This window comes from Gambusia affinis, linkage group LG04 (genome assembly GCF_019740435.1).
Source record: "Gambusia affinis linkage group LG04, SWU_Gaff_1.0, whole genome shotgun sequence".
Taxonomy (NCBI): Eukaryota; Metazoa; Chordata; class Actinopteri; order Cyprinodontiformes; family Poeciliidae; genus Gambusia; species Gambusia affinis.
Genome location: NC_057871.1, coordinates 7,799,324 through 7,816,127, shown reverse-complemented (window position 1 = coordinate 7,816,127; position 16,804 = coordinate 7,799,324). Strand labels below are relative to the sequence as shown.

General features: G+C 38.8%; 1 protein-coding gene and 1 long non-coding RNA gene across 4 annotated transcripts in view; one reads left to right on the top strand and one right to left on the bottom strand.

Moving 5' to 3' along the window:
* cabp4 (calcium binding protein 4) overlaps nucleotides 1-16,636 on the top strand; it is a 30,347-nt gene extending 13,711 nt beyond the window's left edge. For all 3 annotated transcript variants that reach the window (XM_044115180.1, XM_044115178.1, XM_044115179.1), the window contains 3 exons: nucleotides 13,410-13,519; nucleotides 15,236-15,383; nucleotides 16,342-16,636. In XM_044115180.1, coding sequence (XP_043971115.1) covers nucleotides 13,410-13,519; nucleotides 15,236-15,383; nucleotides 16,342-16,370 — 287 coding nt within the window. In that variant the 3' untranslated portion in view covers nucleotides 16,371-16,636. The remainder of the gene's footprint in view (nucleotides 1-13,409; nucleotides 13,520-15,235; nucleotides 15,384-16,341) is intronic.
* On the bottom strand, nucleotides 972-2,017 carry LOC122830108. The gene is made up of 3 exons (XR_006370489.1): nucleotides 1,879-2,017; nucleotides 1,717-1,797; nucleotides 972-1,245 (listed from the first exon to the last, which is right to left on the bottom strand). It is a non-coding gene; the product is annotated as an uncharacterized LOC122830108 (long non-coding RNA).
* Nucleotides 16,637-16,804: the final 168 nt, after the last annotated feature.

The window sequence follows — 16,804 nt, the reverse complement described above, 5'->3', positions numbered from 1 at the left end:
AAAAAGCAGCTACATCTCAATTTGTTCTCATTAGGAGGGTCTTTTAGAGACAAAACAATGCGGTTTCTTTTATTTTCCTCAAGAGTGCATAGCAGTATGCCTTTAGTGGTCCCTGCAGGCACATAATCCCTCCATAAAAGGTAATTGGTATAGTGCAGAGCCTTGCTTTGAGTCAAAGAAGGGCATCTCCTTATTTCTCAGTTATTATTTACTCCATTTTGAAATCTAGAGGCTTGTTAAATAGAAATGTCTCTTCTAGAGCTCAAAATATTGGGCTATGACAGAGTTGGCTAAAACAAACTTTTATTATGCCCTAATAACATATCACCTGATAAATACAGCTTTATCAATCATTTCTAAAGATATAAAAGATTTAACACAAATTGACATTCTTGCACAAAGTCTTTCTCTTGTTGACATTGTTTTCTTGCAGGGCTAATTTAGCATTTTTCCTCTATGTGTCAATAATACTGACACTTCTGCCAATTACATGTTTTAATAACGGTCTAATTAATCACATGCAGTAAAAAAAAGGGATTGGAGAGAAATGTTTTCCTCCTTCATAAACTTGGTAATTTCCTTTCATGACCAGCGTTCCTGAACATCTGAGGATATCGGAGCAGAGTGAAACCGGAATAATGGTACAGAAAGACGAGGCTCTGCAGCACCTAATACTGTCTCTGCTTTGTTTGTGAGGGGTAACCAAGATTCAATAGATCAAGAATATAATATGCAGAGACTTTAATACATGTTTGCAAATTCCCAATAAAACATGTATTGGTAGCGTTTTTTAATGATGATTTGAATCCCGAGCAAATACCTGAGATCAGATCTGACATCCCAAATCTTGTTGGAAAATTTTACATTAACTTGGACCTGGATCTGAAAACTTTGTTGTTGGTTTAGATTTTGTAATTATTCATCAAGTATTCAGTTGGGGAAAACAACTCTAACTACTTGTAACAGTTATGGGCTAGGCAGCTAACTGCGGCTACTAAAGCAGCATCAGAAGAGTGTTCTTTTAGGAGCCCGAGGTGTGGAGAAAACAGGAGGCAGTGTTTTTAGTTTTGGTGAATATATATTAAGTGATTTGAATAAAACAACAATTACAACAACACAATGAGACAAGACAATTGACCCAGAATAAATTAATTGCAAAATCATTAAGTTCAGAGTTCTTTTCCTTAGCTCGCCATCTTCAAATCCTGATGAGGATCTGATCCAACCGGGAAAAAAAAACCCGACCTAAAAGGTCAGAAAATCCATTAAGCATTTTATCAAAATAACAATTATGTACAAACATAATACAAAAAAAAATAATTCAATTTAAACATTTAGTTTGTGCAAATTAAACGTAACAATTAGATTTCTAATAATTAGACAAACATTTCAATAATTAGGTTAAATTAACCATAATTTAAATAAAGTAAAACAAAAAATATCAATCATGATTCAAGTTAATCAATTCAAAGTTAAAGTCAAAGTCAAAGTCAAAGTGCACTTCCAAAATATCAATCAAGGAAAATAATAAATTACTTCTCAAATACTCAAGCAGAGTGAGGGAAAGAAAAAAATAAGTAAATACCTAAGTTTATTGCGCAATATCATATTTAAGTGTAGCTACATTCTGTTCTGATAAATTTTATTTTAAAACTTCATTGCCTCGGCATCAATATAAATGTGTCAGAACATACACAAAATTCAGCAACAGATTACCTTATCAAGAGAGTGGGCACGCCCAGCCACAATCAGCTGTGCCAGAACCCCGGCGACATCCAGGTAACACCGCCAATAATTCTAATAAAACAACGCTCCAATGAGCAATCAAACCAAAGTTTCACATGTAAAAGCAACACTGCTTTCAGATAATAAACTCACCAGGCAATCAAATCAGTGGGCTTAAAGATTTTGATGACTCCGTGAAGAAGACGCCAACAACAAGCCACAGCCACAGTGGAAACAGGTGAGGATCTTTAAACTGCGCGCTGGAGGCGTGGCTTTAAATAAGCTAGCGGAGTTTGGGGCAACAGGAAGTGGGCCCGCAAAAATAAAAGTCCATTACTAATTGCAGGTTACAGGTTCCCCCCCTAAACTCATGTGCGGCCTCGTACATGCAACCGGCTGGTGACACACCACACTGTCACATGATGTAGAGGTCACAGAGGTCTCATCCAGTTCCAGAGCAGATGTAAAGACTGTACTGAGTCCTTGAAACAGGGTTTGGATGCTCTGCAGAAGTGGATGCCCAAGTGTTGAATACTGCAGACGAGTTGGTGGGTGACGTGTTCTGGTAGAGCGTCTGACAGATGGTTCAGGATCTGGGCTGGAGAGTTTTACAGCAGAAGAATCACTTAACATGCTGGATTGTCCTGGATAGGATGCAGATTCTGGGTGAGGAGAGACAGGTCCTGATTGAGAGGAGGAGTTGTCCCCAAGAGGCTCTGAGTCAGCAGAATCTGTTTCATCTTCAGCTGTTCGTTCCATGTCCAGTTCAGCAATAGGTTCAGGTCCAGACTCCCCTTCCATTTCCTCACCAACCTTCTCTTCTAAAGAGCTCTGGGGATGCTGGCCAGGCAAATCCACAGGTATAGGAGCGATGGTAGATGCAGGAGCAGGTAAGTCAACCTCAGTTGTAACTCTGGTGACATAGGAGCTGGAGTAATCAGATAAATCAGGTAAGAACAGTTCTTCATTTTCAGGGTCTAAAAGATCTACATTTTCTGAAGTCACGGGTGCAATCGCTGTTTTCTTCCTCTGTTCTGGTTTAGAGGCTGGGGACAGGTAGCCACAAGGCAACAGCAGATCACGGTGGAGAGTCCTGATGGGACGATCTTTGCCTTCTGGTTTAACGGTGTATACTGGAAGAGTGCCGGCTTTCTTCTGAATAATATACACGTCTGATTCCCACCGGTCTGCGAGCTTGTGCTTGCCTCGTAGTTTGACGTTTCTAACCAGAACTCTATCTCCAACTGAGAGTTCTGCAGCTGTGACTTGCTTGTCAAATCTGAGTTTGTTCTTCCACATGACTTTCTCAGAGTTTTCAGTTGCAATTTTATAACTTTCTTTGAGGTGTGACTTGAGCTTTTCAACATACTGTGAATGAGATGTAGATGGTTGTTCAGACACAGGCAATCCAAAAGCTAAGTCAACAGGAAGGCGGGGTTGCCGACCAAACATCAGTTCATATGGGGAGTATCCAGTGACATCATTTCGGGTACAGTTGTAAGCGTGTACCAATGGCTTCACAAAATCTTTCCAGTGAATTTTATCTTCTTCTTGCAGAGTACCCAACATGTTTAAAAGGGTTCGGTTGAATCGCTCCACAGGATTTCCACGGGGATGATAAGGTGTGGTCCTAATCTTTTGATTCCTGTGATCTGACAGAGCTCTTTGATTGTGTGTGATTCAAAATCAGTCCCTTGGTCACTATGGAGACGCTCTGGCATTCCATAATGGACAAGAAAATTCTCCCATAACACTTTTGCTACAGTTTTAGCTCTTTGGTTTGGGGTTGGCACTGCAACAGCATATTTTGTGAAATGATCGGTTATCACTAGAATCTCTTTTGTGTTGCTCCGGTCTGGTTCTATTGAAAGAAAGTCCATGCAGACAAGTTCGAGTGGTCTTGAAGTTTTAATATTGACAAGTGGTGCAGCTTTCTCAGGTTGTGCTTTTCTTCGAATGCATCTTTCACAGTTCTTGAGTTTGCTACAAACATCACTTGCCATTCGTGGCCAGAAGAACCGTGATCTGATGAGGTCCAGAGTTCTTTCTGTGCCCAAATGGCCCATCTGGTCATGCAGCTGGTTGAGGACCTCAGCCCGCCATTCCTCTGGAAGTACAAGTTGGTAAGTAAGCTCACCTCCAATATTCCTTCTCCTGACGAGAACATTATTATGGAGCTCCAAGCGTGTAAGCTCTCGCAGAAGTAGTGGCAGATCGGGGAGCTGTTCCCTCAGAAATGGCGGTGGGTTTTCCCCTCGTTCCATTTGAGCGATGATGTGCTGAATGACTGGATCGGCTCTTTGTTTATCAGCAATTTCACCTTCAGAGAAAGATGGCACAACAAGTGAAGAGAACTGTACATCATTAACAAAACTGTCTGGTAAACTGTCAGTGTTAATGGAGAGGGTTTGCACAAGAGCAACAACCTGGTCCAGGTTGGGTGAGCTGTACACCAGTTGTCTGTCACATATTGCTTGGACTGAGTGCTGGTCAATGGAAATACAGGATGGATGTTCCAGATGTTGTTCAGTAAACTTCAATATTCTTTCTTTCTCCTTAACGGATAAAGGATCAGCCACCTGTTCAGCATGAGGTCGACGAGACAGACCATCAGCATCTGCATTTAACCTGCCAGCCCGATAAATGATCTTAAAAGTAAAAGTTGAAAGAGCAGAAAGCCATCTATAGCTTGTAGCATCCAATTTAGCAGAAGTTAGCAGATATGTCAATGGGTTGCTATCGGTAACCACAGTGAAATCAGATCCATACAGGTAGTCATAGAATTTTTCCGTCACTGCCCATTTGAGGGCTAAAAACTCAAGTTTATGGGCAGGATATCGACTTTCACTGCGGGACAGACCTCTGCTAGCATATGCAATCACCCTGTTCCGCCCATCATGTTCTTGGTACAAGACTGCACCAAGGCCAGTAGAGCTAGCATCTGTGTGTAATATGTAGGGTTTACCTGGGTCTGCAAATGCAAGAACTGGTGCTGTACTAAGCTTCTGGATTACTTCTTCAAAGGCCTGCTGGCAAGCAGTTGTCCAACGAGAAGCAAATGGTTCTTTGGGGTCAAGGTAATGTTGCGACTTCATCTGTTTTGAATTTTTCCGACAGGGTGGATATCCAGCTGTTAACTCGTTGAGAGGTTTGACCACTGATGAGAACCCTTCCACAAACCGGCGATAATACCCTGCGAAACCAAGGAATGATCTAAGCTCTTTTAAATTCTGAGGAACTGGCCAAGATGTTAATGTGGAAATCTTGTCTGGATCCGTCTCCACTCCGTCCCTTGAAACTACATGTCCAAGGTAGCGAACAGATGTCTGAAAGAAAACACACTTTTCAACTGACAGCTTCAATCCAAATTCTCTCAAGCGTTGAAGAACTTTCTTCAACCGGAATTCGTGCTCCTCTAGAGTTGGTGCAAACACTATTAAATCGTCAATGAAAACAAGCACTTCTTTTAAATTCATGTCTCCCATGCACCGCTCCATGAGGCGTTGAAAGGTGCTAGGAGCATTGGTTACACCTTGAGGCATGCGGTTAAATTCATAAAATCCAAGTGGACAGACAAATGCAGTTTTATTTTTGTCTGATTCATTCATCTCAATTTGGTAGTAACCAGATTTTAAATCCAAAGTGGAGAACCATGTTGAGCCAGACAGTGCTGAAAATGTGTCCTCCAACTTTGGCAAAGCATATCCATCCCTGATGGTCTGTGCATTCAACTTCCTGTAATCAATACAGAGGCGCACAGCACCATTTTTCTTCCGCACTACAACTATGGGGGAAGCAAAAGGTGAGTTGGATTCACGTATAACACCAGACTGCAACAGTTCTTGAATGTGTTTACGTACAGCATCCACATCTAGGGGGTGAATGGGTCTTGGTCGCTGTTTAAAAGCAGTGGGATCCGACAGCTTGATCTCATGCTTGACCTTATCTGTACGACCAAAATCAAGATCATGCTTTGAAAAACATCTGACATACTGTCGAGCATGATTGTTATCGTTGCTTCCATTCAGTTGAGCAGAGAGTCTCCAAAATTGTAGTTCAACTTAGTTGGATTTAGCTCTGAACTATGGGAAGGTTGATGCACACTCTGTTCTTTATAAAGTATGGTTTGGATTGTACTGACTTCAGCGATGGCGGCTCTAGCTGGAATCACAATGTCATGGTCAGATTCATTAGTGATCACCACTGGCAGAGAAGCAGGCTGTACAGGAGGTAAATCAAAAAGGCTAGATTTTACCATTAAACCACCAGGTAGAGAAAAGGAGGTTGGATGCTGAATAATTACTTCTTTTTCACCTTGCAGTAATGGGCATATAAGAAGAGCATCCAACACAGCAGTTCTCTGAGCAGGAACAACCTGGGGATAGATGACTGCATTTTTAGAATGCCATGATAGTCATCAGTTGTTAGTTTGTGCCTTATCTCCAAAATTTTATGCACTGCTCTATATCCAAAAGGCACAGGATGGAACTCAGACTGTGACTGACAGCACTGGTTATACACAACATCCAAAGTGTTGGTGCCAATCAGAACAGGGGGTTGGGATGATCGCAGGTCTGGAACAACCAAGGCCAAGGTGTTTATGTCCATCTCTTCTCCTGTGAACTCAGAGGGAAATGTCAAACAGAGTTCCACATATCCAATATAAGGCACCCTCTGACCATTTGCACCTTCTACCTCCAAAAGATCATTTATGGGTTTTATTTTATGATCCGATAGATGGGTGTTATAGAAGGAATGTGAAATTGTGGTGACTTGGGAACCTGTGTCTAAGAGGCAATGAAAATTGATCCCTTTAATCTTCACCTCGCCAGTACTCCTTGTGCCCACTAACCCTTTAGGTAATGGAAAATAAGAAGATGAGTCTTGAATGGGGGGACATTCATTGGTTGCAGCTCCCACTTGTCCCTCAGTAAGAACTGCTTCTAGTTTGATGATTTACTTTTCTCCCAGGACTGCTGTTTGTGTTTAAGCTGGCGGTTTTCTTCAACCAAGCTGGAATTTGGCTGACTGGAACAGTTGGGAGCAATGTGACCATCCTGTCCACACTTAAAGCAGAACCAGGGCTTTGGCCTACTACTAGTTTGGCCAGATTTTAGTTTCTGTTTTTTCAGCTGATTTTCTGGTTTAACAGAATTAGAGTCCTTAGACAGCAAAGCTGACATTTGACTCTGCAGCTTCAGCATTTGCTTTCTCAAGTCTTCAATAGCACCCGAGTCTGATGGATGGCCACATGAACATGCACTAGTAGTGTGAGCTTGTACATTGACACGATGCTTGACTGATGGAATATGTTTTTTCATTAGCATCTCTTTTGCCAACTGCCTATCTTCTTCTGTTCTAAGTGTTAATAAAAGCTCTGAGAAGGGAGGTGGTTGATCTTTTTTCTTTTCTAGTCGCAGTTTGTTTATCATACTATTATCCCAGCAACCTCTACAAAATTGTTTTAACAAATATTTGTCCATTTCAGTGGCTGGAATCCCACCACGCTTCACCACTGTGCTGAGAGCCAATTGGAGTCTCTGCAGATAAGAAGAAGGTCGTTCCCCATGGTCCTGAAGTGTGTTTAAAAATTTTGCAAACAATTCTTCTCCATCCTCAACAGTAGCATATGCAGAATCGAGTACCTGCAAAAATGTGGCAGGCAGGGCATCAGGCCCCAAACCCTTCACTAGGTCAGCAGCTGGAGGGAGTAAACCTTCCAAAATGCCTTGTAACATGTAAGGGTGCAAGACTTGGATCTGCATTTAAAAGTTCTATTTGAGACCTCCAGGATTCATAATCTGCCTCATGCTGAGGTTTTGGAAGTCTTCCTGAAAGGTCGTAGTCTGAATGAAGACAGAGGTTGAAGATTTACATCATCTCTACAATGTGTTCCACAACAACCCTTTGGACCCCAGAAGGATTCAGATCATTCCCGAAAGGAAAATTCTCGGCCCCACATTTGTAGTTGGATTTGGTTGAGTTTGTGGTCCTTGCTGGTAGGTGGTGGACTGATCTGATTGATTTGAGGGAAGAGTAGGTGGCGGAGTCTGACTAGACTCTCTTTCAGTGTTAAGTACTTCAACAATATCCTCCTCCTCATCATCCCTTCATCATCTTTATCAGGCTTCCCTCCACTAGCTGCTATTCCTAAATGAGCACTTATTTGTTCAAAAACTCCTTTCAAAACATCATCAAATGATTGTCCACTCTGCTGGGAAATACGTTTCAGTTCATGAAGGTAATCGGGAGGTAAGGTTGTGTCCACTGTGGCTGTGGCAGGGCACTCTCTTGAAAGTAATTTAACAACAAATATAACATCTTCTGTAACCTGAGATGGATAAACGTATGGCAAAAGCGATTTTAGCTTTTCCAAATCTGCAGAATTACTGAATTCAACGGCCAGGTTTTTATAAAATGGATTCTCACGTGCAGTAACAGTAAAAACCTTAATTCCACCATAACCACGTAAATAATTGATGATCTCATCATCTGCTTGAGTGTTCGTTACACCACTAATGATGACAGAATTTGCAACATTGATACCAATTTGGTCAAAGAAATCCATATTTCAATACAAACCACAAAACACATCCACCAAAACATTCACAGTATCAGGCTCCTGGCTAGCTCGCCAACAATGTAACAGTTATGGGCTAGGCAGCTAACTGCGGCTACTAAAGCAGCATCAGAAGAGTGTTCTTTTAGGAGCCCGAGGTGTGGAGAAAACAGGAGGCAGTGTTTTTAGTTTTGGTGAATATATATTAAGTGATTTGAATAAAACAACAATTACAACAACACAATGAGACAAGACAATTGACCCAGAATAAATTAATTGCAAAATCATTAAGTTCAGAGTTCTTTTCCTTAGCTCGCCATCTTCAAATCCTGATGAGGATCTGATCCAACCGGAAAAAAAAAACCCGACCTAAAAGGTCAGAAAATCCATTAAGCATTTTATCAAAATAACAATTATGTACAAACATAATACAAAAAAAAATAATTCAATTTAAACATTTAGTTTGTGCAAATTAAACGTAACAATTAGATTTCTAATAATTAGACAAACATTTCAATAATTAGGTTAAATTAACCATAATTTAAATAAAGTAAAACAAAAAATATCAATCATGATTCAAGTTAATCAATTCAAAGTTAAAGTCAAAGTCAAAGTCAAAGTGCACTTCCAAAATATCAATCAAGGAAAATAATAAATTACTTCTCAAATACTCAAGCAGAGTGAGGGAAAGAAAAAAATAAGTAAATACCTAAGTTTATTGCGCAATATCATATTTAAGTGTAGCTACATTCTGTTCTGATAAATTTTATTTTAAAACTTCATTGCCTCGGCATCAATATAAATGTGTCAGAACATACACAAAATTCAGCAACAGATTACCTTATCAAGAGAGTGGGCACGCCCAGCCACAATCAGCTGTGCCAGAACCCCGGCGACATCCAGGTAACACCGCCAATAATTCTAATAAAACAACGCTCCAATGAGCAATCAAACCAAAGTTTCACATGTAAAAGCAACACTGCTTTCAGATAATAAACTCACCAGGCAATCAAATCAGTGGGCTTAAAGATTTTGATGACTCTGTGAGGAAGACGCCAACAACAAGCCACAGCCACAGTGGAAACAGGTGAGGATCTTTTAAACTGCGCGCTGGAGGCGTGGCTTTAAATAAGCTAGCGGAGTTTGGGGCAACAGGAAGTGGGCCCGCAAAAATAAAAGTCCATTACTAATTGCAGGTTACATACTGCTGATTTTGCTTTTATTGCTGATTTTATTTGCCTCCCACTTGGCGACTTGTTTTTTATTGAAAACCACATCATACATTAACTGTCAGCCAAGAGCTTTATTCTGACTGTACGCATTAATACAATGGGAAAAATGTCAAACGAGCTGAACGAAACAATGACAGTTGCAGCAAATTAGATAGCTGAAATTCATCTGAAAATGCCACTTGGGCATATTTGAATATGTTTGTGGTGCTGGAGATTTGGCAGGGGAAGAAAAAAGATCTAATTACCCAAGGTTTGAACAGATTCAGTTTAGGTTTTATCACTTACTACCACCATCCTAAATCTAAAATCTGGGCTGTGAATAGCTTTTAATCGCAAACAGAACTATTTATTTGAAGAACAAAACAGAACCTCTGAAGTCTTACATTCAGTGTGACAAATAAGCAAATAAATTACAGAGAAATCTTTCTTTTGTGAATTATTTGCATTTTTGTTCTCTAGCCTGTTAATTGGGTAACAATATAATCTCAAGCAAGCCAAAAAATCCCTCCTCTTTGTCAAATGTTATTTTAAATCATAGTTTTTAACTTTTAAAACAAAGTCACTCACTTACCAGGTGTTCTGAATAGATACAGATGGAGGACACAGTCTAAAATAGTTGACAGTATTACACTCAAATTAATATTTGGACCATCTAAGATTCTTTCAAATTATCTTCTGACTTTTAGAAAGCCTGTCCTTTGAGTTCTCTTGATTTTTTCGTCCGTAAAATTAATCAGACTTTGCTTTTCACTTCCTAGGAAGTGTTCGCGGTTTCAATATCCTTTTTAAAACGAGTAAAAAAAGCAACGCTATGGAACAGAGGGCTGCTGGGGACACATGACTCACGAGTACAAAGCTTTGTGCAATTAAGAATTTCAAAGGCAGTATCAGATCACTGATAGGCTTTACAGAGGATATAGCCTCTGTCAGCCCTTCACAAGTTTTTAAGTTCTCTTGCAGTGGGCTTAAAGGAAACATATGAGCTTTGACGACAGTAAGAGTGTGACAGCTTAAAAAATAAAAAAAACACAAAAAAGAAACACAGTGGTGGACAATTGATTATGTTGAGTTGTTTACTTTACAGCACATGCCTGGAAGGATAAAGGGCCCACGCTTGAGGGCCAATGTTTAGTCTCCACAGTCGACCGGCTTTTACCAAATCCAAAATCAGCAAATCTGTCTCTGTGGCATAAAAAGGCAGAATACTCATTTTAATTCATATGAAATTTCAAATGTTCCTCAAAATGTTATACGTTTGTTTGATAAGAATGGTAAAAATGTCAACACTGATTTATGTGGGCAAAATCATCAAGAGTTTTATGTCGCATTGTTTAATTTGACTGAGCCTAAAACCCCATTTTACAGTAACAGCAAGAGCATCTTTGCATATCTAGCTAAGAAAAAGAAAGTTCGAACATTTTCAATTCATTAACACAATATTTTCTAACATGTTTGTGTGAAATGTTCATTCAATGTTCATTGTTATAGAGGCATTATATCATGAACTGACAGATTATTATTATTATTTCTATCTAGTAGGTGAACCAAGCTTTTGCCACACTTCAATGTTTACTCTTAACAACATTGATTGTTGCCAATATGTGTTCAGAGGCTGTTGTTCAGGCATTGTGCTTTTTTATGTAAGTAAGTTATGTTTTAACCAATTTCCCTTGTTAACACTAACGTTGCATATTAGGTGGTTTATGACAGAACATGTTTTAGTCAAGTTAACAAACTAATGCCTTACAGGGATGATTTTTGAGTCAGCCATATATATATATATATATATATATATATATATATATATATATATATATATATATATATAAGCCATATCTGGTCTACAGTGATTCATGAAACTGCGTATGCTTTAACGACAAAAATAAGACTCACGCAGCTCTCTTTGAAGCACCACACTTAATCATTTTATAAATGAGCACTGGTCCCTGCTCAGAGAGAGTGAATAGAGCTGCAGTAATAACACCATTAGGCCGTCTGTAAAAAAAAAAAAAACATTAAACATACGACTGACGTAATAATTTCAGAGTAATGGTGGTGTTTATTTTCTCTGTGCAGGTCTGTTGAAGCTTATTTCTCTTCCCCAACAGCCTCTACTGCTCTGCCATTTTTGACACTATATGAACTGTTAACCTTTTACAGGCTTTAGAGTTACTGTCCATTTAACTCCCTGTGTAAATCCAGCACACAAAGTACAGACGAAACCAGCATAAAGAGCAAGATCCTGAACTGTGGATTCAAAGTGTAAATGCTTAAATGTTTGAACCTTTTCTTACTTTGTCGTCAGTGATCTGAATGCTGATTGATTCCTTCCTATCAAGGGAATAAAATCACCCGGCATCTAGAGGAAATGATTTTCTGATTACATTGTTAGAATAACAACAGAAGAAAAAGGAAATTCATGTTAAATTTTGGTGCAGAGCTCCACGGTTTTTGCCTGATGAAAGTCAGCCGCAGCGTGAGGGAGTTTCATCTTTTTGTTTCTTCACCTAAAAACCTGTTCCAGTTATAGATGTGCAAAATGTTTGTTTCATTTTTTTTACAATGAAATTTTGCGGAAATAGGAATAACATTTTGAGTTACAGTAAAACATATTTTGATCTAATTTTTAGCTGTGACTATCAAAATTATTCTGCGTAAAAAAGGTCTCAGACGGTCTGTGATGCTTCAAACCACATTACATTGTAAGTGGTTATTATTATGAATGTAGAACTTACTACAGTTGTGATCAAAATGACGACTATTAGACACTTAGGTTTATAAAACTTTTATCAACACCTCTGAGATTATTGACCCACACAGAGTAAGGTCTTGGTTCTTGGCAAGAATCTCTCAATACTGTTCCTCCACACAAAACTAAAACTTAAAAACCAAAAAACTTATTTTGCCTTAAGGCATGTGCAAAAATACATTCTGAATTTAAAAACCACTGTATCAGCTGCAATAAAGCTTTTTAATTATTCTGTTTGTTACACCCGAATGCTTAAACAGAACATGACAGTTTTACATGACAGAGTAAGTCTTAGTGCTTTCTGTCCATGAAGGAAAATGTTTCAGTTTTAATGTCTCTCAGTGGTCCACAGACTCAGAGTTGATTAAATTTCTGTACCACAAAACGACGACACGTTTTATTGGAGTAGTCTGTCACTCGTTGAAAGCCCAGATAATGAAAACAAGCCAATGTTTTTGGTGTGTACGCACCGTCGAACCAGCCTGACTGTTGTCAAAATAATAACATTAAACTCTCTGAATAGGTCTCTTTAATAAACGCCATGGCGATCAAACAAAACAGAAGCACCGTTAACCTGTCTTAGGAAGCTTCAGGACAAAGAAAATGTCCATTTTCTTGCACCAACATGCTGAGAACATTCAGTTCTCACAGCAAACCAATCAGTTAGGCTCAGTCTCACATCAAGGCCTGTAACATTTAAAGATATATTTATTATCGTTAATACTTTTAATAATTACTCACTTGTCATCAGGTTGCACATCAAAACTCTGCTAGTGTAAACCAGTAGCATAAAATAACGATTAGTATGAACAAATGCCTCCATATGTAAAATTCCAAAATAGCAAACAGTAGTGTAGTAAATTTAACTGACCTGAGTTTAAACTCTGAACTCCTGATGGAAAACTTGCATTACGTCAAGCGAAAAAGTGCTTGCATGTGTGGGAAATGTTTCTGCTCAGTCCCCCTCTTACATGAACAGGAGAGTGATAATATTAGGCCGAGAAGACTGCTGTGTTGCAGATAAACGTTTCTCACAGGGAACTGGCAGATTTTGCCTCTCACTTGCGATGGAGCACAATGCAGTGCTTCCCGTATCATATTCTGCTCTAATGTGAGAACCTCTGCCTGCTCTCTTTTTCTGCAGGGGGTGGTCATGTAGACTTTGATGATTTCTGTGAGTTAATGGGACCACGAATGCTGGCTGAGACAGCTCACATGGTCGGGCTAAAAGAGCTGCGCTCTGCCTTCCAACAGGTAGGGGGACGAGGGTCCGAACACCAGGCCTTTTTCTGACAGTAGGTTCATCAGATTAGACCTTTATTTGGAACGTGTCAGGAATGTAAAGAAGGCTAAAAGAACAGAGCTGGCAAGTTAAATACAGAATAAGGAAAACATAGCAAGGTTTTTGTGGAAAGTACCTTCTTGTAGCTTGATTGTTTCCGTCCAGAGAAGCATAATTTATTGGTTAAGTATAATAGTTATTCTGTAGATGCCAAAATATGTTGCTACATGGGTTTTTTGACATATTTTGTCAGTTTCTAATATCTAATAATTGTTGGGAAATGTAAAAAAAAATTCACCATAAGCTTAAAGATGAGTACGCAAACAAAAGCCATTTATTCATTAAGACGTAAGGTCTTCTGTTTCTTCATCAACATATTGTAAAGAAGGTTTTGTGAGCACTTTTCATTTTGATCATGTGACTTGAGTTTAGTGACGGCAGTCTTGGAAAGGTGTGAAGATTTTAGAGCATTGACAAAAACATAATTAATTTGCCTCTCAGGAATTTTTAAACATCTGTACATAAAACCTTTGGCACCTTATAGACCCGAACAACAAGTTTTGTGTTTTTTATTGACATTTATCAACTTCTACTAGTTATTTTTAGTAACTTTGAAATTACTGTCAGCTACATTAGCATCGAAGGACATCCAAAGCAAATCTAATCTTAAATGTCAGCTTTTTTTGTGAAAACAACTGAATGGATGTTGAATTGGTGACTCACTTTATGCCATGGGCATGGCTGAACATTAAACAAGAGATTAAAGAAGAGCTTCTGAGGAGGCTTGCTGCTCTTCGACATCATGAAGGGGTATGGATGTTCAATAAGAATGGTTTTCCAGTGTATTAAGAGGCATGAGGACAGACTGTAAGAGCTCTCTCGCAGAGATGAGAGGAAATAGATGGAGGAACTATGAGCACTGTGCCGGTCTAAAACTAAAAACTCCAGACATTATGTGCCTAAAGCAAGTGAACAGCTGAAGTTACAAAAACCCCAATCCAACACTCAGAACTTGGCTCCAGTCAAGACAGCATGCAAAATCAGTCTGATGATTAGCATTGGATCAATATAAAGTGAGTTTCAATCAAAATTGGATTTCTTAACCCTTTTTTCTAACTGCAAATATTATTAAGGCATTCATAAGCGTGACATTAAATTTGACATCAATGCAGAGTCAAACATTCATAGACTTGAGAGTCTTGTTGCATTTATTTCTCACCTACAAAACAACCAAAGTAACATGTCTATTTATGGGCATTCATATTTCTAAGAATATTTTTCTTCTACAAACAATTATTTACACTTTATGACACATGTCACTGTTTCCAGTCCTTGCTCCTTTTATACCTTAACAAGGTAATCTGTTCCTGTGTCAGCATTTCAAGAACTGATATATTCACATGGTCCTGTGTTTGAATCTACATCATGATGATAAAAACGAAATGAGTTGAAACGTCAGAGCCACGTTACCTAACATGTCATGACAGTAGAGAACAAGCTGTTTTCTACTGTCATGTAGAAAACAGGCTCTTACAAACATCATGTTTCAAGTCCTTTTATATCAGGCTGTTTCTCATTGCCCCAGACATGTCACCTTTAACTCTCCTCACCTCTTCTTTGGCTGTCTTTTTATCCTTTCTTACATCCTGTATGTGTCCCCAATTCCCTGCCCTTTGCTAACACCGCAGTTTGACTGTGATGGAGATGGAAAGATCACACTGGAAGAACTGAAGGAGGGCATGAAGACTCTCCTCGGGGAAAAGCTGAAAAAAGGGGAACTGGAGGAGATCCTCGGCGATATTGACCTCAACAAAGATGGTAGCATTGACTTTGATGGTGAGTGAATAGAGAAAATATGTGGAAGAAATAGCCTTCAGTTGTGCCTTTAGAACAAATTTTAATATCTATATATAGATATATATCTATATATATATATATATATATATATATATATATATATATATATATATATATATAGATATATATATATCTATATATATATATATATAGATATATATAGATATATATATATATGAAAGAGGGAGCGAAAAAGTATAGAAAAAAACTTTCATATTCAGTCATGAAAGCTGCAGTGAGTAACAGAGATGTGATTAAAACATTTTTGAAGAGTTCTGGGCAAGAGAAAGCTAGAGGAAGGACATAGCAATAAGTTCTGGATGCAGAAGACAGCGACAAAATTAGCTGAGGAAAGAGGCGGAAAGTGTCAAGATGGGAAGGATACATGATTAAGTCTAAGGTGGATGTGGTGAAAGAGGCAGTCCAGACTAATCAGAAGTGCATTAGGATCTCCAAGATTACAAACCTTGACCACCATTACAGAGAGGACACACATGTCTGCTCAGCTCAAGGACTATGTGCAAATAACATGACTTCCTTTCAACATGCATATCCAGGATGACCCATGCAGGCAACATTAACACAATCTATATGAACATTAACATGAGTAAGATATGATCTGCACCATAATTTTCACCTGCATTGTCGGATAAGTAAATTCACAAATTTGTATCGTTTCCAAAGTTTTGACGATCACACACACACCCACACGCACACACACACACACACACACACACACACAAAAACAAAAACACAAGTAGCTTTTATAATTTGCCATCAGGCTGATCATTTTCCAGCCTGGCTTTGCCAAAGTTGGTGATAATGGAAACAGTGATATAACAACTTCAACAGAGAAGAATGTGAGAAATTTTTGTTTGACATTTGAGTGTCATTTGTCCTTCTCAGAAGGCCTGCTGCCTCTGTGTTTCCCCTGCAGAGTTTGTCATGATGCTTTCTGCACGATGACCTCCAATGGAAAGAGGAGGAAACGGGATCCAGGAGCCGAGAATAAAATGATCGTTGACTCCCGCCTTCTTCCTACAGTTTTAGCTCTGTGGCTTTATATGTTGATTAATAAACACATGAAGTTATAGGTACATCTGCACAACCATCTCAGAAGCTAAGGTTGAGTCAGTGAAGTGGGTAAAGGGTGAGTTATGCAATCCTTATGTCTGAGACCAAAATGCTGTAAGGTTGCCCCCAAGTGGGGAAAAAATGTACAGATTTATCAAACCGGAATTTTTTTTAAAAGTTTTTCAGATTTTTTTCATAAATTTTATATATATTTTTTTTTTTCCACTTTCCTTGTACATATAGGCTTTATTAATACATTTCACCTACTGTCTAATGTCTTCAAATATAATAAACCCAAAAGTCATTTAAAAAAATAAAGGCTGGAG